Source organism: Amblyomma maculatum, chromosome 4, assembly GCF_055883805.1.
Source record: "Amblyomma maculatum isolate TAMU_Amacu chromosome 4, ASM5588380v1, whole genome shotgun sequence".
Classification (NCBI taxonomy): domain Eukaryota; kingdom Metazoa; phylum Arthropoda; class Arachnida; order Ixodida; family Ixodidae; genus Amblyomma; species Amblyomma maculatum.
The window spans coordinates 88808290-88828594 of record NC_139347.1 but is presented as its reverse complement, the minus strand read 5'-3'; the positions used below and the strand labels follow the sequence as shown (position 1 = coordinate 88828594).

At 45.5% G+C, this 20305-nt stretch overlaps 1 protein-coding gene across 2 annotated transcripts in view; it reads right to left on the bottom strand.

Annotated features, from left to right (window-relative positions):
* The window catches only part of gig (TSC complex subunit tuberin), a 79055-nt gene that overhangs the window by 9498 nt on the left and 49252 nt on the right, over nucleotides 1-20305 (bottom strand). For both annotated transcript variants that reach the window (XM_084602139.1, XM_084602140.1), the window contains 6 exons: nucleotides 19679-19863; nucleotides 13181-13230; nucleotides 12845-13025; nucleotides 12173-12245; nucleotides 1630-1897; nucleotides 51-190 (listed from right to left, as the gene is read on the bottom strand). In XM_084602139.1, the coding sequence (XP_084458265.1) occupies nucleotides 51-190; nucleotides 1630-1897; nucleotides 12173-12245; nucleotides 12845-13025; nucleotides 13181-13230; nucleotides 19679-19863 (897 nt within the window). The remainder of the gene's footprint in view (nucleotides 1-50; nucleotides 191-1629; nucleotides 1898-12172; nucleotides 12246-12844; nucleotides 13026-13180; nucleotides 13231-19678; nucleotides 19864-20305) is intronic.

Genomic DNA, 20305 nt, shown 5'->3' with positions numbered 1-20305 from the left:
AGACAATGACCTAGAATTATGAGTATGTACAACTAACAGGGACGCCTCACCCGGATGGTGGCCAAGTCATAGGTTTCTCCACTGTCATTGTATACAATGTGAACAAAGTCATTGCCAATGTGCCTCTTCTTGTTGCCCCGCAGTCGGTCACTGTCAACACTGGGCATCAGGGTGGCCACATGAAACACCACTGCAATAGAAATATGTCAAAATTTTCAGCGCAAACAATAAGCACAACAGCAGTAACAAAGCCTCCATCACAAAGAGCAGAAATGAAAGCAAGCATTGAAATACTAATTTGGATCTCAAGTTAACACGACTGATTGCAGGACTTTACACTGCAAGCCAATGAAGCATAGGAAGCCTGGCAGTGCTAAGAGTTAGCGCGTCTTAGGGCGGTAAGGTCTTACCCTTAAATGTCCTTTATGGTGCAAAAGTATGCAAAAAATATTCTTTTTTTTTTTTAAGTAGACTTGCACACAATTTTCAATATATCCATATTTCAGATAAAAATGGTTTTCTCTCCTTCAGACCAAGTTTTCTAAATTGATTTTCATTTTGCTCACGCAATGCCAGCAATCAACACAGTCTGGGAGTATGCTGCCAAGAGGAGCACATCTCGAAGAGCTAAGACCCAGATATACACTTCAAGTGAAGAGATATGTGCTTCTCTTAGCAAAGGGTTGAGAGATTGGGGTAAACATATAGATAGGAAAGAAGAAGCAACAGTTTCACTCATGCATACCTGAGCCAAGCTAAGGTTGAAAAAGAGAGCAAGTACAGTCAAGAGGAGTGTTCCAGAATAAGAATCAGATTCAGCAAGCTCAAGTTTAGCAGCCAAATTCAACAGCAGCCAGTGAGGTGGTTCTAAGCGCGTTATGAACTTTGTTCACATTGTGTGCCGAGAGTCTCATAAGATATGACATTGCAAATTCTGACACAGATGGCGTATATTGCAGTTTTTGCTGCACACCTTGCCTAGCAACTGTAGTGCGTTACAGCTGCACAGCAAGGGATGCATAAAGTGCCTTGCTTTGGTAGGTTGTTATTTGCTTTCGCAGGCAAGCACAAGTGGCAGAGGCACCCATATGGCTTGATTCTCTTCAGTCTTGCATTTTTAATCACCACGGGGCGACCTGCAACAAAAGGCTGCCTTCTAAACTGGCCACCATTTAGAGCAGTCTGAAGGCTTGCTGGGCACAAGCCGCCCCTCTGAACTAGCAGTGCACAAAGCAGTGCACCCACTACCCCTAACCCCCAATTTTCCTTAATAAAGTTTATCGATCAATCAAATCCTCATAATTGAAGTAAATGAACAGTCCATGTTCATGATGGCGACTGCATACATGAAAGCAGCACCATAAAGCCAGTGGAAAAGAGAATGAGCGAGCCATTCCCAGAAGGACGTAACCGAATGATATTGCAAGACTGGTCACCGCAACAAGGAACAAAACGAGGATATTACCAGTCCATGTGATTCCAAGATAAAGCAAGGATTGCCACAGCTATTTCTGCCCACCTCCACTCCCCCCCGCTTACCAATACCTAGACAACAAACGGACCACAGCAGGGACCATGCAAAGGAAGGAAGGAGTTGGCAGGACCCAAAGGAGGAAAAGAGGAGCTTGCCCTGGGTGACGTCGTCCTGCCAGCAAAGGCAGTGGGTGCCGTCCTCGCCAGTGCAGGCTAGGCCACCCACATACGTGCGACGAGGGTCCACTTCCGAGAGGCGCACAAGCGTGCCCAGCATTGTCAGCAGCTTGGTGTATCGCACAGAGCCATGCGTGTTGGATAGGATGCACTGCTCCTTGCCAGCCTGACCAACTCCCACATACACAAGGCCCACCTTGTGAGTCTCGTAGGTGGGGATGAAGTCAAACACGCTGAGCGACCGCTCCTGCGCACAGTTGCACGCAACGTGCCGTTGTAGCGTATGTGATCAAGACTTCGCGCAAAGCACGAGGCAACTACGCGCCGCAAGGCAAACTCATCGGCATGATGTGGCCACACCACAGATGCAGCTCAGATCCAGCAATGAATTTTGCAACCCATAGTGGCCGCGAAGGCAACCATACTCATCGGTGTGCTCATTTAAGCATGCTCTTGGGTCTCAAAAAATTTTAGCTATCCCCACTTGGCAAAGCATGGCACAAGACGCTTCAACTTCATGACACCGACTGCTGGTGCACCCATCAACCACCTTTTTAGTTCCGTGTGGTAACTGCTAGTCTGGCAACGCTCAGAAAATTTTATTATTTTCCACCGGTGTATGCATTACACTGACATGTATTTTCTGGACAACTGTGCCACTGGTATAAGTAACAAAGCGCATTGTAAAGGACGTGGCAGTTAGAGCCCTAGTGGCCAGAGCGTCCTTCTAGTTTTTGGGAGGTAAGAAGTTCAAGAAGTTCGAACCTCAGAGCCACTGGATACCAACAGATATATTGACACGTACAAGCTTTCTTCTGGTTTGATGCAGATTTTATTTGGGACAAAGTGCTCTGGAAAACACCTCCTTTACCCCACTTGACTAAACTAAAGACATCTTAGCCCTAACTCTCTGGCTACGTGCGCCACTGAAATAAATCATATACTATCATCCAATCTGCTGTCAAATCATAACGCCACATTGTTATCTTCTGATCATAATCATAACTACAAGACATTCATATCTATATCTATGTGCAGGTGCTGTGTGTTGCACATTATTTCTTAACCCTAATGTGAGCACCAGATGCCTGCCAATGTGCAGCTCCCGGCAACAATCTCCCCTAGTCATCTGGCATAGGAAGCTTACCCAGTGTAGCAAATGCTACTTTACTTACAATACTTACCATCAGCAGCAACAACAACACTCACAATGTATTTCCTTTTATGCCTCAGCTCCTTGAGTGCTTGAAAAAAAAATTCTGAGATGCAAGGACAGTCGAACAATAAGGCAGGCATGCTAATGATAAAATTTCTGACATGCTGAACTAAATGATTTCAGCCAGTGCCCACTTATAACAATATTCAGATGTCAAGGAAATGCCTTGTTATAAACCCTAATTGTCACAACCAGTTAGCAAAAAGAAAAAAGACAAGACAAAGGTTCAAACATTTTAGTCAAGCGGGAAGCTGTTCACAGTTCAGGGAAAAGGTTTGGTTTGGTTTATGGGGTTTAACGTCCTGAAGCGACTCAGGCTACGAGAGACACCGTAGTGGAAGACTCTGAAAGTTTCGACCACCTGGGGTTCTTTAAAGCACACTGACATTGCACAGCACACAAGTGCCTTTTGCATTTCGCCTCATTAGAGATGCAGCCACAGCGGGCAAGTTCAAGCCCAGGTACTCTAGATAATTAGTTGAGCAATGCATGCTAAGACATGAGCAAGAAGGCAGAGAGAGGGAGAAAAATCGCGGGGCACTTCTCTCCTCCTTTCGTGTCAAACTCAAGAGATGAAGGGAAGGGTGTCATGGCTATAAAAAGCAAAATGCCCCTGGCATGAAATCTACTTTAGACACTTGTGTTTTGTTTAGAACCTCCCACTTTTTTAAATGCGTTAGCATAATATGCTGCAGTAAGCCTCTAAGCCGGGCTGTTAGTGTGGTCACTGCCAGCTGCCTCAGGGTGAGGAGGACAGTAGGTAAGGGCTCCAGCCTCAAAAGAAGTAGCATAAATATGGCCACGACCGCACACAGACTGGGTACCCATCCCGTAGCAGTGCAAACAGATCTACTTTACTGGCCTACTTCTTATCCTTTGTGGCCAAAAATACACAGTGTGTACACTTTTATATATACAGAAATTATGAAGGATGAAGGACACCTGCAGGAAACAACCATGGCAACACATGCAGCACACAGCGTTCATGTTGAATCTTACTGTAATGATCGAAAACAAAAAGGTCACCTGCAGTTCATTTCCCAACCCACAAGCACGCAATGGCCACACCACGGAGGCTCTGAATGGCCATCAGGGTGCTGGTTTTATGGTAGGTTTTGACTCATGCTGGCTGCCAGTTTCACAAGGAAATGTCAAGTTAACTGATATGACAAGAGTGAGTTACTATAACAAGTGCCATTTGAATATGCTGCAATGTTTGGGTGCTTATTCTATTCGAAAACAGTACTGTGAATAGTAGAAGCACAGTGCAAATAAAATAGGAAAACAAACGGTACAGCGTAGACTGCTTATAATGTAGGTCGTGGGGGCCGCGAAAATCTGCACTATAGCCAAAGCATTATTTTTTTCAGGTGAATATACATGCCAGATGGGCAGCTTTCCCTTTCAAAAGAGCTTTATTAACCAGTGAACAAACACACTAAGGCCACTGCACGCTTGATTAGTTTTAGCATTGAGTGCGAGGTCGTAATGTGGCACCACCTCTCGGCAGCCCTGCGTGACGCACTAAGTGAGATCACGGGCGTTGGACTGCTGTTGTGTGATCCTTTCCTAGGCAGTTTTGTTGCGTGCTAATGCTACATTCGCATATTTATTTATTTACAGTTTGGTTTGGGCCTGTTTAAGTTAATTTAAGGTATTAGGCTCACTTGTCCAGCAAGACTGCACTTCATTGAGTCAGCGAGCTGCCGAGTATTGTTCTGCCATTATGGAAGAAAGTGAAGTTTCCACAGAACCAGTCAGTAGTAAGCTACAAGTGAATTTCAATTATAAGAATTCTCTGCTAGAGGAAGCAGAGCTGAGGTTACTGACGATGCTAAGCGCCTTTGAATAGCACCGGCGGAAGCGACACTGTTCACCTGCTCCTTTGAATGTACTAGAGCACACAAGTTGGGTGAGATATGGATTAATCTTTTTAGCTAGTGTGAAGAAGTGCGTTCCATGCAGCGAATTCTTGCCCACTGACCAGTGACTACTGTCACTGGCACTCTTAAAAGGGGGTGCAAATTTGTTTTCCCCGCGCAAAGTAGTTTTGTTGATGCATACCTGAGCATATCACAATATTAATGCTCTATCTCCCTTTTACTCACATACTCTGTCATTTGAAATTACTGCAGCACTGCAGACGCTACCTGAGACAACTCATCATGCATGCCACTGCTCATGGCGGCAGAATCTTCTAGTTCACTTAGTGAAGCTTTCATGCTAACGCCATCATTCAAAGAATGAGACCTGGCTTTCGCATGATCCTTCCTTGTTCTGGGAGCTTTGTGAATATGCCAGCATATTTTCCATCCTGCCAGCAACAGGTCTTCATTCGCTTCACAAGGGATGAGCACAAATTAAAACGCGCGTGCCGTTCCCTCTCCTGCTACTCACATAACTGTTTAGCGCCTACTCCAAGGACAAAATCTTCCTCGCTGAAATGTCTACAGCACACATGAGAATGACCACTCGCTTCTTTGACCATTCGAATCTTGATTAAGGAAGATTATGTGAGCTTATTTTTCGGGTAGCAATGGGAGCTTGCGCTGGGGTACGGCATAATAACGGACCGTGGCAACTGGTTACATAAACTTCAGCAACTTGTCAACCAAAACTACATAAATAAATGCGACTATTAGCTTTTAAAGCGCACACATTCAATCGAACGTTTGCTCCAACAGCAGTAAGAGGAGTCACGTGATCCCACTTGCTCCCCTAGGTCGATGTTAGTGCTGTTCACTCCAGTGGTAGCGCTTGCCCTCAATACCGTGCTGCATGACTGAGAAATTACCGCTACCGCCGTCGCAGAACTGCAAATGTGCTGGTTATCAATATCCAGTTCTGCGAAGGTGGTCACACTAACCTCCTCAGTAGTGCTGCACGCGGTATGCTAAAGCATCACATGGCTCTTTTCGTTTCCCACAAATAATGAAAGCCGTCTCGGAATGAGAACTTTACGTTGGAAAACGAGCCTTATAATCAGGCTGGCAGAGGAATTCTGATTAAGTGCACTGTAGTGACAGCTCATGACATCGCACCTCCGTTTTGCTTTGGCGAGACCGTTCTGTAATTGCGACATGCCGCGTCACCTAAGTCGTTCGGCGCAAGCTAGCCGAGCATCTGCCCCAGCATAGCACCGACGTTTCACAGTTTGCTGTCTCGCAAGAAATGCGGTGCTGTCGCTGCGCAACCAAACATAAATGAAGACACGATCACAGCGAGCGCTTCCGCTCACTTTTTTACAAAAAGAACAATGTGCGAGTGAAGGCGTGGTGAATAAATGTGCAACGCAGAAACATGGAAAGGAGAAAGGTGAAATAATGACAGAGGAGAAAGAGTAGCTATTGTGCAATCTTGTGTAGGACAGGAGCAACGCATCGAGACTAAAGAGAAATCGCGCGAGCATCGCATGCGCGTAAAGCTTGGTGGGATGTGCAGTGCCAAGCAGGAAAGTGCACTTGCTGTTCCACGCTCTCCTCGACCGGACTTCAAAACTGCACTGTAACTGGTATTTCGCTTTGCGCGACCAGATAATATAAGCGGTATGCTTTTACATTGAGTCCTATGGAAGGTGAACTGGTGACCAGCATAAACTGCATTATAACCAGTCCCGCTAAGCGGTTATATGTTGTAAGTAATCTCCACTGTAATCACAAAATATTCAAATTTCAAATATTCATAAGCCCCTAACAACAGTAATTTCTCACAATTTCATGATTCTAAATTCAAACATTTTTCGCGGAAACACGTGCCAGCAGCCACATTCTCTTTTTTGCTCCTACTGTTGCTGGGGCAGCAGAAGGAATGACAGTACAACTCAAAAATGAATTTCATTACCTGCACAAATACCATGCAAGGGGGAGTATGCTAAAGCTCGAGTATTTTAAAAGAAAATATTACAGTTGAACCCGGTTATATCGAACCTGGATATATCGAATTTTGGTTATATCGAACTCACGAAATATCCCCTTGAAAGTCCCATGTAAAAGTATAGGAAAGCCGCGTCATATATCGAACTCAATTTCACCGGTTGTTCGATATATCGAACTCCGCACCACGCACTGGAAAGTGTGCCTTCCCCAGAGACGATCGCATCACCCTTGGCCGTTTGCCACGTGACGTTTTCAAGCCACGCGCGGAAGGAATGAGAGGGGACAGTTCGGCGACAGCAGGTCAGGGCAGCGCCGCACCCATTCCCCAAAGGCGCGCGCATCTGCAGTTGTCGTTTCCCGTGCGCCAACAAATGACGTTTGCAAGCCATGTGCGTGGGTGTGCCCATTCTTTTGCTGAGCTATCTCTCTCCTTCAGCACGCGCAACGCATGCGCCAAGCCAGCTCAGCCCGTTTTCAGACAGACGTCAACGCTTTCTCCAGCGCGTGTTGCGAACCCTCTACGTGCGGCAGCGCGGCGGCGGACGTGGCTATGGCGCCAGCTCTGTTTTTTTGTGAGAGTCATTCTTTCCTATCGTTGGGCTGTACACGCGGCGTAGCGTAAGGTATGGCGGCTGCGGACGGCAGGGATTTTTTCTTTTTTTTTTTTTTTTTGCGGGGATGTTTATTTTATATTTTTTTATCGTTTATCCTTGCATGATGAATCAGCGAAAGCACGCGGTCAGCTGCTGCGATCATGACGCCCGCCCCAAGCACGGCATGATAAATCGAACCAGGCTTGTGCAATCAAGCCATCACGGGCACTCTGCCAAGTTCGCTCCCCGCCACCGCAGGAGCTATAAAAAGATAAACGCGCCCTGACGTTATCGCTGCGCAGCATCTTGGCACGCTGCCAATGAGCTGTGGATGAGACTACCGAAACGGACTGACGCACGCCATCGACATGCAAGCGAAAATGCTCGCGATTTCCTGCCGCCGCGGCGACACAGAAACCTTGTTTTGAGCTGCCGCGGTGGCTCGAGCGGCGAGAGGGACGCAGTTCCAACAAGTTTGAAAATTTTCGCTCTGTCGCTGCCGCTCGTCGCTTGCATGTTAGCGAGCTAGCCTTAACGCATTTCTTTTTTTTTTTTTTTAATTCTCGGGTGCAAAAGTGGTGGGTGGGTTCATCATGCGAGTGGGTTGATTACGTGACAAATACGGTATCGTTTTTTCGCATCGTAAGTGCCGTCGCAAGCCGATTTCTGTATATCGAATTATCGATATATCGAACTATTTCGCGATCCCCTTCGAGTTCGATATATCTGGGTTCGACTGTATTACACTTATAATGCAATTCCAAAACTGTTCCTGAAAACCATAGTCATCGCCTCCCCACCCCCACCCATCCCAAGAAAACACTGGCGGCAGGATAAAATGAAGAAACAGTGACTGTGTCAACGTTATACAAAGGGAATCACTTCAGACGAGTGTGCCAATATCGAGCAAAACCAAGTTTCCGATACTTTAATGCATTTAAAGTGAGCTTTTTTGTTGCATCTGTGGCGTGTCGCAACATGCCGTCCGCAGTGTGGCTTCAAAAAGATCAGCCAGCATTTGATAAAAGTTGAAAAGTTTGTTATTCATATGTACCTCCTGAAGCAGCCTGTCGACGACGACAAAAAGCATGACTGAATAAGAACTGTGTTTTGCAAGTCTGTGGTCGAGCCCATAGCCTCCAATATTATGTGTGTCCAATCATAGTTACCAAGCTCAAAGGATGCCGACCATAGCATTCAAGGCCATGGTGGAAGAAAGAAAAGTGCTCTGTCGACATGCATGTGCTGTGGCGTGATAGCGGCCACTTGTGTATACCGCTAGTGGCAGCAAATTTTTTGTGGTGCTATGCTTTCTGCCGATTCGACTAGCATTCCTACAGGGCAGAGGCACACGGAATAAATTTCGCAGCCTCTGCCAGCAGTAGAACTCTGCAACGTGCAAATATGCCACAGACGCAAGTAGGGGCTTTCATGTGACTTACTGTTCAAATCACCTAATTTCGGAACACAGAGACAAGCGTCTTCTGCTTGAGCAGCTATAGAGATGGCACTGCAGTGGCCTCTTGTGGTAGGTTGCCTCATCTAACAAATAACCATTTAATAACCTATCGTCACCAACACCAATGCCTGGTTGTATGATTGGCAGCTCAGCTGACTGAGGTATGGCGATGTCCAGAGACCGACTCGTGCATTCCCTTCGACTGCAACTCCAGTCTGGTACCATGGTCCGCTGTCTTGAGTCTTTTGTGCATTTGAGCACAGCGAGAAGAGCCTAATTATGCGCTCACTGGGAAGAAGTGCTTTCTGTCTGCTGCAGCCATGGACTTCCCAGTCAAGAGGGATAGTCCTTCTTGGTTCCTGACATATTGAAACAGAAAGAGCACTCATATGGAACAGAATTTAGATAAGGAAATCTAAACTACCGCACATACGAGAGTTGGGAAGAATTTTTGGTTACAAGAGACTTTGGTTACAAGAGAACGCTTTCTCGGGTCCCTTGAGTGTCTCTTGTAACGAGATTTTACTTATGCCCAAAGTACTGAACGTTTCATTAGCACTGCAAAACAAAGCCCTCAGTGGCACATGCAACTGATATCCTCTATTGTCAAATATTAGGCATATGCTTTAGTTGTTCTGATATGGCATCCCTGCAGAAGTAATTGTGTACAGTCGAGAACCAAAGTTTACAGTGTGCGAAAAAAAAAATAATCTACAACCATTGCGTACTATTCATTGAAGAGCCCAGAAAGATACAAGGCACGCATGCTCTATTTGTTGATATATCACCCACGAAATTGGCGCACATTTTTATTAAATCAGCGCGGCGCGAAGAAATCCCGTGCGGCGTCTGCCTAGAGCATTCTAGCACATTGGAGAATTCCTTGCGAGGAGAGCGCGTAGCCTTGTGCGCATCGGTGTCACACTCCACATCACTCGGCGGTGATGGTGGCTCACTTGGCCGGAAAGTGCTGGTTATCTCGAGAAAGTTCTACCGCGCCTAACCAATGACGACTTGCGGTTTGGCGGGAGGAAGAGAGGATGTTTAAAGAGCAAAAGTTAATGTATGTGCGTATCCTCTTACACTATGACTGCACTATAACCACCTTGGTGCGTTATAACAGACCGATGCAGTGCACCCTAATTATTGAGGTCGCGTCGCCTGAACCAGCCAGCCAGTTATAGAGCGAGTGTTGCAGTGCTACTGCTCGGCTCCCAGGGTCAACCTGCTGTTCGGCAAGCCTGCAAGATCTGCGAGGGAGCGGTGCTCATCTACAGGACGTCCACATCATGACTCTCCAGAAGTCTGTTTGCGACAGTGCCCGATGAACAATTCGGTGCTCATTTGTTTGACTCTCCTGTGTTTTGTTCAGTGTTGTAAAGCCTCTGTGTTCATTGAAAGCCTCTTTAGTTGAATGCTTTGCATTGCCTCTTTGTGAACCTCTCGTACTGTGTGTTTTTAAGTGTTAGTGTGAATTCCTCTGTACCATCTCTTGCTGTGTATAAAGTTTGATTTTGTTTGTTACTTCTGACTCCGACCCTTACTCTGGCTTGAACCAGCGAAAGCTGGGCACCAAACGACCACCCCCTTCTGTCAGTACAGGTAGTTCACTTTCGGCTGAGCTTGCCACGCAAGTCGAGGGCATCTCCTTTGAGATCGAAACAACTACTCCCACACACTCTACGGGTGTCTGGGGGTGTGCGCACCAATAATGGCGCATCGTTAATAAATTGTAATTATTAATGAATGACAGCGCTACAAAATGTAGGCTTTCCGCTTGCCTCATTTATTCCAGTCTTCATGTCATTCCTGCATCTGAGTTTGGTGAGAATATCGGCATTACAGGCTTTAAGTCTCCTATGCAAGCATGGCGTTCAATGCAAGTGGCACCAAACCACATGCAACACCTTGGAATCGTGGGTGTGAAAAATTCACATCATCAATGAGGGCACAAATACACACTCAAAACTTAGATTAAAAAATTTGAAGAAAATTCACATTAATTCGCACACTAAGTGCTCCCAGCAGGGCGGTAACATGAAGCTGGCTGCAAAAATGTATACTGTAGGACACAACACATAGCTGAATACTAGCATAAAGGCAAGTTAAGGAACTTACTAGCACTTTGAAAACAATGGCAAAAGTCTACACTACCTCTCATAGTCTCTGATCTCATAGCTGCTGTGATCGTTCCAGAAAAAGTAGAATCTTTTCCTTTGAAAAGAGATGCACTAGCAAAACTAGTATTAATACTCACTGCGAACATGCAGTTGTGGTATGCCTTCATGTTAAATGGTCACACAGTATATTCACGCACCAGCCAGCCTCCGAAATGTTGCAAACGAAGTTGGAGGCCCAAGAAGTGCCAGCACAGGTTGTTTTCTATCTCTTCCCAGTCAGGTAAGAAAAGCCTTCATGCTGAAGATTCCACTGCTTCAGTAAAGTTAATGTGAACACATGAGACGTGCTTTCAGGTCACTAAAAGTTATAATTTCTGAGAGAATCATTACCCTGTTTACCTCTTGTCTCACTCACTCTCTGCAACAGTCCAGCACGCCAAAAATCCGTATGCCCAAAAGTCCATAATATGCTGGCTTCTCCTATTGGTTCTCAAGCCTAATGGCGTCAGTTCACACATTATTCAATGTTTTTAAGCATCCCTTGATGTCTCCAGCAGTATTTTTTTCGTTCCAATTCGTGGAATTCAAAAATTCACTTCGCAGAAAGTTGGGCACTTTAATTATGCGCCACTTTGGGACAGGACCACTGCAGACTCATCAATGCAATAGTAGCAAAAAGTAAGAACATTTGCATGACTTCAATGCACCATAAAGACAAACTGACTATTTAAACCTAACTTGGCACTACTATTAAGGTGTGACTCGTTACCCTGCTATAGCTCTGGCAAACAAAAAGATGCATTAGCCTCGTCAGACCAGAGTAAAGGTTTGGATTGCTGGAGATAATTCAAATAAAGTTCTTCAGCCTAGATGATAGCAAGAATGTACACAAAAATTTTGCGGCCATAGGTCTAACACTTTCATTTGAGTTTTCTCTATTGTTCATGCTACGGGCCTCTGTGCATTTCAGAAACATTCAAAATATTTATTTTACGCATTCTTAGTTAAATACTTGCGTGGCAGAATACATATATGAATCAAAATTACAGATAATAGCATTGGACAGCATTGGACAGAAGCTTGGGCAATACTGACTGTGTGGAAGCGCAATGCCTACTTTCAGACTTCATGTAGCACTTAGGCCATAGAAATGACATATCTTTTTAAAACTGGGTAAGACAGAAATGTGCATTTTAATTATCGCATACGACTTGAGCGTTATGCTACTATAAGGCAAGTGCTGCCTCGAGAACACTTACCACATCCGATTCTGGCAATGGCAAGGCTCGCTCTGACTGGCCAATACTCCGGAACAGATGCAGAAAGACGAACCTAGATGAGAAGCAGTGATGATTACGTGCAGGCACGAAAAATAAATTAGACTGTCTACCTCGATGCTGAGAGCAGATGTAGCCCACAAGTACACTACAGGGCATGGTAAACATTCAGGCAAAAACAAAAAAGTGTGCGTGTTATATCTGCACTTGGGAGATGAGCGATATTCAATGCTAAGAGCAGAAAGTTTGCCTCATTATATCTGCTGTCACTGGTGCACGCATGTGTTAGACCTCCTGACAAATCTAATTTCCCCTTTGCAAAGTTAAAGGCAAATTATGCCGCTTAGCTTTCTTTTTGATTTCGGCATTTCCCGTGTGGCCTAAGGGGCGGCTTGCAATGAACCACACATAGTGATGGAGCGCTTTCTCGTGCAGGAACCTGAGCAGACTGCCTACAGCTTTTATTATTGTCCTTCAGTCACACAAAGATATCTTCCTCTTATGTAGCTATAAGTCCAACTTCCCATTATTATTTCACCCTAAGCTGCAAGTTCCTGGCGGTGAGCAAACTGAGTCTCACTCTAGTCTCATACAACTTGATCTTCCATAAAGCTGCCTGCAAGCATTCCATGCCCAAAGTAACCTTAGACCCACCTGGGATTCATGCCCGAACGGTAAAGATCCACATAGGAGGTGGTGGCCGTGGCTCCATTGTCCAAGGCTGGGCTGACACCGGACACCGTGTGGCCCCTGTCCCGATAGCTGCTGGCTGGCACCTCTGCGTGGGACCAGCCTTCAAGGCTTCTCCTAGCAGAGGAGCCTCTGCTGTCCCAAGCTGTAGTGGATGAATGCTCGGAATAAGCTCAACAACTGCAGCAGCGTGCCAGGCTGCCTGTCTCAAGGCAGCGGAATGTCGAGTGATTGAAAAGCCCATTCATGTTGCTGGTTCAACTGGTGCTACTAGCCTAAAGCAAGGAGGAATGAACCCACCTGCTGCTGCTTGCCTAAGGGGTTGGCTCTCCTCAGGGATGCTGTCATACCTGCATACATACACATGGTGTTGTACAAACTACTTCTATACTTCAGTACGCAAAAGAACACAAGTTTGTTTGTTTGAAAACACAGCCTTCACGCATATAAATGACCGGATGTTTGAGTGTGATGAACACTGTCACAAGCATTGCTAATTTTCACAAACTACTATAAGCAGTGCTGCAGTCAAGCCAAGGTGGCGACCATAGAGGACTGCATCTGTGACTAACCTGGATGCAATAACAACTCTCCTTGATCTTTCTTTCCCTGAGGGTGACCATTTAGTTTTAACTAAACACTTTATATCAGCCAGTGTAAAACAAAGAGCCGATGACAAAAAATTGAGACTGTCGGCTTATGTCTGCAACAACCACCATGCAAGCGAAAAAGTGCTTAACTGTCACTTGCCTGTAGGGCATTTTTAGCCATGTCAAGATCGCCAGCGTTGAGCATTCCAACATAATGGGAGAGCCAGAAAAATGTGAGCATGTCTTTGGTTTAACGCTGCATTGTCTAAGCCACAGGTAAGTGACGGCAGCTCCTCCGTGAGCTGATGTCACTCATCCCTCTAGCAAAACAGTGCAAAGGTTAACGGGACAGAGACAAGAAGACACATTTAGACACTCACCACTGTGTCTTGTACCATTACCCTGCACACTGTTCTGCTAAGAAACATGCACCAACTGGCTCGGCTACTTTCCATGAATCACCCATCAATTCTGCTCTTTCTGTGTCAGTCTTGCATTCCTATTGGACCACTTCCCAGTGATGTATTGTGCAGTTGTTTCGACGTGAGGCCGTGAGCAGGAAGCGAACAGGAGAAATCGCCATTGACCGCGGGCCGTGAACGAGCACATCTTGCATGCTTGCTCAAGTCCAGGCCCGAATTGCTCATCCGCTCCATCGTGACGTGTGTCACGCGCATTAAATCTGTGATTGGCCATGCACCTGAGAGCGCCCTTCGCTCCGCCACGAACGACAGTATACATTTTCCTCGTGTGCGCGGCGCTACGGCTCCGCTTTCGGGTGCTGTGACAGGACTATTGGGTTTGTATTGAGGCCTGGAGGATAGTGCAGTGTTTATTTAATGCAGCATTCTGTATAATAAACACGTGTGCTTATAACTTATGCTCTTGCTTCCTTCAGAGTGGAAATGCAGTGCATGCTGGCTGTGTCTTCGGCTTGCTCTGGCCCAACCATGTGGCATATGGGTGAGGTGCCACACCGCAACTCCAAAAGGAACCCCATGCACTTCAGTCCAGTAATCAACATCCTTGTATGCATGCCTGTGGGCCAACTTTTTTATGGAACATGAGCGGTGTGCTGCAGAACAAATACAAGTACACAACAGCTGGGTCTAAGGCAATGTGCTCGTTCCTTGCATTATTTCTATGCAGTATCTTCTGTAAAATTTTGTGTCGTATGCTCTGGAGAGGACTGCTTAAGTGCTTCAAGACAAGCTTGCTCCTTTCTGTGCATTGCGATGTGAACTTGGGGTGGGCATCTGGAGGCATGAAAACAAGAATAGTGAAACCTCGTTATAACGAACAGTTAAAAAATCAGAAAATAGTTTGCTATATCCATAATTCGTAATATAAAATTTCGTAGAAAATACATGCAAGAGCAGCAAAATTCCATCAGAGAAGGCACAGCAACTCGTAGGGTGCTTACTGGGGTTACGTCCATTTATTTACGCGCAAAGAACTGCGTTATCGTGGCCAGCTTTTTTGTGTTGATCGCGTTCCATATCACGCCCTGTTCCAGAGTTTTCAAACACTCAACAAGGGCAAACCCACTGCCCTCAATAGCACTGCAGTGGCGGCGCAGTAAATCCAATGCAGTAAGCGCTTCTTGTGAAGTTAGAACATTCTCATCATCTGCGGGATGTTCAGAAACTTCCACAGCGATTTCGGCGTCAGTCAGTACAGCCGTGGTCACTGCGATGTCGTTGCCGCCTACGAAGTCTTCTCCAGTCATTGTTGCGGGCATGTCACCAACAAGACGCGAAAAATAGTTCCAAGCCTCATCGAGCTCGCAGAGCTCTGCTTCTACTTCGTCGAAATCGTCCCCATCGTCACTTGATGCACGGGCCTCCGCTGGAACAAAACTTGCGTGCCGAAAGCAGTTGGCAATCGTTTCGCCTTTCACACTGTCCCATGCCACTTTAATGCTCCCAGCAAGTCGATCTTCAAGTCTTGCTTCATACGAAGCTTCCCGAGAAGAGTGTCAATCAGCCTCCTCTTGTAAACAGCCTTGAAGACCTTGATTTTATCTCAAGCTTGGTCTTTAACGTCAGTGCTGCTCTTCACGTTCACCGCCATCACAGCACTATGCACACCTGCGCACCCCACCCAACACGACTACCGACGCAGCCTCCACCGAACGCTATGACGGCCACGCCGCGACGCCGCTGCTAACACTAAAACGCTAAAACACAAAAGAGGCAATAAGGCAGAAGCAACATTCGATCGCTCCGCTGCCGCCGCCGCTGGAGCGGCGCTATCAGCGATAGTGAGATGCGAACGATTTCTTTAGCTGTCAACTCTCAATGCCGACGTGGCATCTGTGGCGCTGTCAGTGCCTGTGAGGTAGTCCTGAACGTTTGCTGCGCCACACAACACACTTGTAGTGCAGCGAAGCGTGCCTCCTGCTATTACAGTGAGGTAGTGCTTGGCGTCGCGAAGTTCGTTATATCCGTTTTATGCCGAACCGCATTCACTATGGGAAGTTAAAAATACATGTGTTTGACAAAAATATTTCGGAAAAGTTCGATATATTCAATAATTCGTTATATGCATGTTCGTTATATCGAGGTTTGACGTAGTTATTCCAGCTTTCACTTGCTGTCAATTCAATAATTCAATCTGTTTTGCAGTTTTTTTTTTTCTTGCCTGCTAGCCACTCAGTTGCTAGCCACTTTCACTGTTTTATTTTGCAGGCTGTGAATAAGTGTTTGGAATAAACCAGCACCGGTGTAAAAGTATAAATGAGGGAAAAAATGAAATTCTGAGTTTAATGTTGGCTTGAGTTACGTCCCAGTACAACTTGGCAAACATTATGTCTATCGCGCCCACAATTAAATCGACCAGTCGTGACTCATGAGCTATTGAAAGAAAGCAGAATTGTAATTGCACCGCATATTTACCTGAAAATGCTGCAAACACATGGAAATCAATGCTGTGACATGCTTTCAAATCCACAGTGTCTGCAACCAAAGCTCTTTGAGCTGCTAGCAGGAATGCAACGTAACAGTATCTCCCAGCTTTTCTACTTCACTGACGCACAAAACAGCAAGCGGCAGTGCTGCCAAGCTTTCTTTTCATCGCTGTGCTCCAAGGAGACCATCAAAAAGTACTTGCTACACAGCGCCAGCAGAATGCAGCGCAAATCTGCCGATCGAGTTCTTTTGACAGGATCGCTACACTGTCGCAGAATGGCGTCGATAGTGAAATTTGCCAATGTTTTCATAGAAAAGCTATGACATCTGAATGCACCCATACAGCACAAGCAAAGGGGCCGCCAAACAGTTCTGCATGCTGGGAATGTTCACTGCACCCCTTCATTGTGGCGTTCATTTCATAAATATTGCCAATAGCATTGCTACATTGTATTCATCTCTGTGAACCTCACTTGCTTGCAGGCACTTTTTATGCATGGAGATGCTGTTCATTCTACTATTAAATACTGAGAGTAAAGACTTACCCTGCAATCATTAGGCCTCTGCCTGAATACAGTCCACTTTTGCAACTCATTTGATGTGTTACAGAAAAACCTTGTTAATTTGAAAAACTGGTCAATGTACATATCCTGCCGTCTAACATCCATACTATTCTAAGACAAGAAACTCTCCTTAGTTTAAAGCAATCAATTTTGTCTTCCTTCGGTTCATTTGGGAAGGCAGTGGAGCTCCCATGTTACCCAGAAATGTGGCGCAACAAACACAATCACATGAGAAGAACCACAACACAGGCGCACACTACCAACTATAATATGGATCTGACCACACACTTCCTCTTCACCACTCATCCTCTTCTACACCCTCCTCTTTGCCAAGGAGATAGTAGCACTTTCTTCCCCGCAGAACTCAAGCATCGTCCAAGCATGACGGCCACAAATTCTACACCCAAGTACATCTCCACACACCTCTTCTTTGCCCAGCAGCTATTACCACAATCGTCCCAATACAACACAACCATCATCCAAGCAGGACAGCCACAAAGTCCACCACATAGACACACACTAGCGAACAACCACCGTCCATCCAAAACACTTCACTTGTGAAGTCTCTATGTAAACAAAAGGAACTGTAACTTGCCCGGCATGTCCAAAAAGCAGTGCGAGCATTGAGCACATGTACTTGAGGGAAAGTAGGATCAAAATACAAACATGGCCACAATACACGAAAGGTGTCTAAGAATAATAGCTTTAGGGTCGATAATAAATTCAATTCTTTACATTACTCAGGAAGATTCCTCAATAAAAGTAAATTCTTTCCTGCGTAAACACAGCGAGGCTTCGCTAACACATATGTTTTCTTTCTTCTGTATCCAGGAACGCCTCTAAAATTTCGCGGGCCCCATCTTGTCCCGACTCTTCCCTAAAATATTAAGCCTGATAAACAATGGCTCACACTTGCACTACTGACAGTGCAGGGGTAAATTTGACCCCTTCCCATTTTCTATGGACTTCTCATGTTCCCTTATTCTATCATTAACACATCTTCCAGTCTGGCCTATATATACTTAACTGCATGTCAGTGGAATCTCTTAAAATCACTCCCACCACACAGCCAATAAAATTCTTTACAAAACTCTTCCCATGCTTCTTATCGCATTGTGCTTTCTTTCTCCTCCCTATTATTGCACACAAACCACCCAGTTTTTTTTTGGTGCAGAAAACACAACTGGCACCTCATACCTGCCTGCCACCTTTTTCAGGCAGTGTGCCACTTTATGAATATAAAGTATTACTTGTGGGCGTTTATTTCTCAACTTATCTGCAATTCTTCTTTCCCCTTTCATTTTCTGAAGCAGTCTCTGCCACCCCACAAATAATCGTAACCGGGAAACCGGCTACCTGAAGCCTTTGTATTTGGTTCCTGAAGCTATCCTCAGCCATATGTTCACATAATTTTAACAGGGCTGACTCCAATCAAAGAGAAGCTATCACTCTTTTAACAGTTTTTGAATGAGCTGACCCATATCTGAAGTAGCTCTTTTTTAGCCCTGGTTGAGCTCCCATGTATATAGGGCACAAGAGATGAGGTGACAAAAACGGCAACTAAGAATTCTGGCCACAACAACGTTAGTACTCATCAATCAAGCAAGTACAAAGGGACTCTCTGTTTGTTTTGTCCAGCACTCCACCATTTCTTTCGCTGCATGTGTTTTGCAGACCATGCTGCTAGCATTCTTCGCGATATCACACCGCCTTTGATCATTTTACATCGCACCGTGCGAGTGCAGTGAAGGTTTTCTTTTTCTTGACATGGTGGTGTGCGTGCATGGAGGGAGGGTGAAAGATGTGCACTCAAGGGAGTGTGGGCTCGTACAAATGTGTGCGCTCACAGCACCGTATGGTGGATGTGCGAAAAGCAGTTATTGCCATGCAAATTTCTCACACAAAACAATAAGCACTTACTAAGTATTTGAAAAAATAAAGGCATGCAGATGTGAGGATCCTTATTTATAGTTTCTTTCACTTTCTTTTGACACCCTTATCAGACTTTTTCTCAAGTCCCATGAAGTCCAAATTAAAGGTGTTTTACTGTATTACTGATTTGACTGTGCTTAGTGATGAAAAACCATAGATCAGCCAATTGTGCTTTCCAGTGCAGTGGGTATATTTCAGCCACGTTTCCACCAGCTCCGAAAGCAGTCCGTTACAATCTGAGTTATGCAAGACAGAAGGGTTGATGTCCTCTATCAGCAGCAGCAAGCCAGTTGATGTCATGAGGACATCCTTATCACTGGAAGCTTATCAACATGTGCTGACTTCAAGTGCAGCTCAGATTATGGACACAATGGCTGGGAGCCCGAATGTGCTTAGATGGAAAAAATGCTTTTGCACACTGGAAAAATGCCTATGACTTTTCTCCTCAGCCTTGACACTGTACCCTACTTGGCACTGTACTGAGCCCTGAACCCAAAAATTGTGCACACTTGTTGATCTGATTCAAGGCTGTGCACCTTAGCTGTAACGTAATCGCTTTTTCATAACTGGTACAGTTAGCACCAGAAAGATTTAGGAGAGACATTGGGGCTCTGCAAACTAGCCCTGAAAGCTATGACCATGCCTAAAAAGCGAAGACATCAGGGTCGTTTGATACCCACAGTTGATACCTATCCAGCAAGAGATGTGTCAACCTTGATTCACTAGCACTCACCAAACTAGGGTGGATCAACAGCTGGTTCCCTTCACCAGATATTTCACGGTCAAGCATGAAGCCACACTGACCTGTCACACCGAGGCAAGTCTTGTGCAGGCACTTCGGGACTGGAGTTTGTGCGACGCAAGGGGGATCGCTCGCCAAGACTGGGCCGCTCCCCGGTGTTAGCGATGCGACTCACAGCCTCGTCATGGGTGGTGTCCACCAGGTTATGACATCGAAAGATGGCAGCCACATCTGGCAGCGGAAAGTCCTGCACAGATCCCCAACTTCGTCAAGCCAGCTTTCACGCTAGCGTACACTTTAAATCAATGACTTCTGTGGTAATTAGTGAGGCTCATCAAAAACTGTGCATCTTGTCTTTCGAGTACAGCACAATGACATACTGGTACTATTCCTGACCTCAATTTGGTTAATACCAACAACAAATTTTCTCAGCACAATAACCTGCTTTTCCCAAAATCCCACACTATGGCAAACAAACAGTCAAGCTCTCTAAGATATCAATGTGGAATCCACTAACCAGTCAGCATCCAGTCATGTCACATATTATCACCACTTTGCTGTGCGCTAAAAATACACTTCTTGAATAACTTGGCAAATATTGATTACTGTGATTAATCCATACTCTTGGGTCAGCACATGACTACGAATGATTGGCAAATTCATTCACAGTTTTCCCTACAATTTTTAGT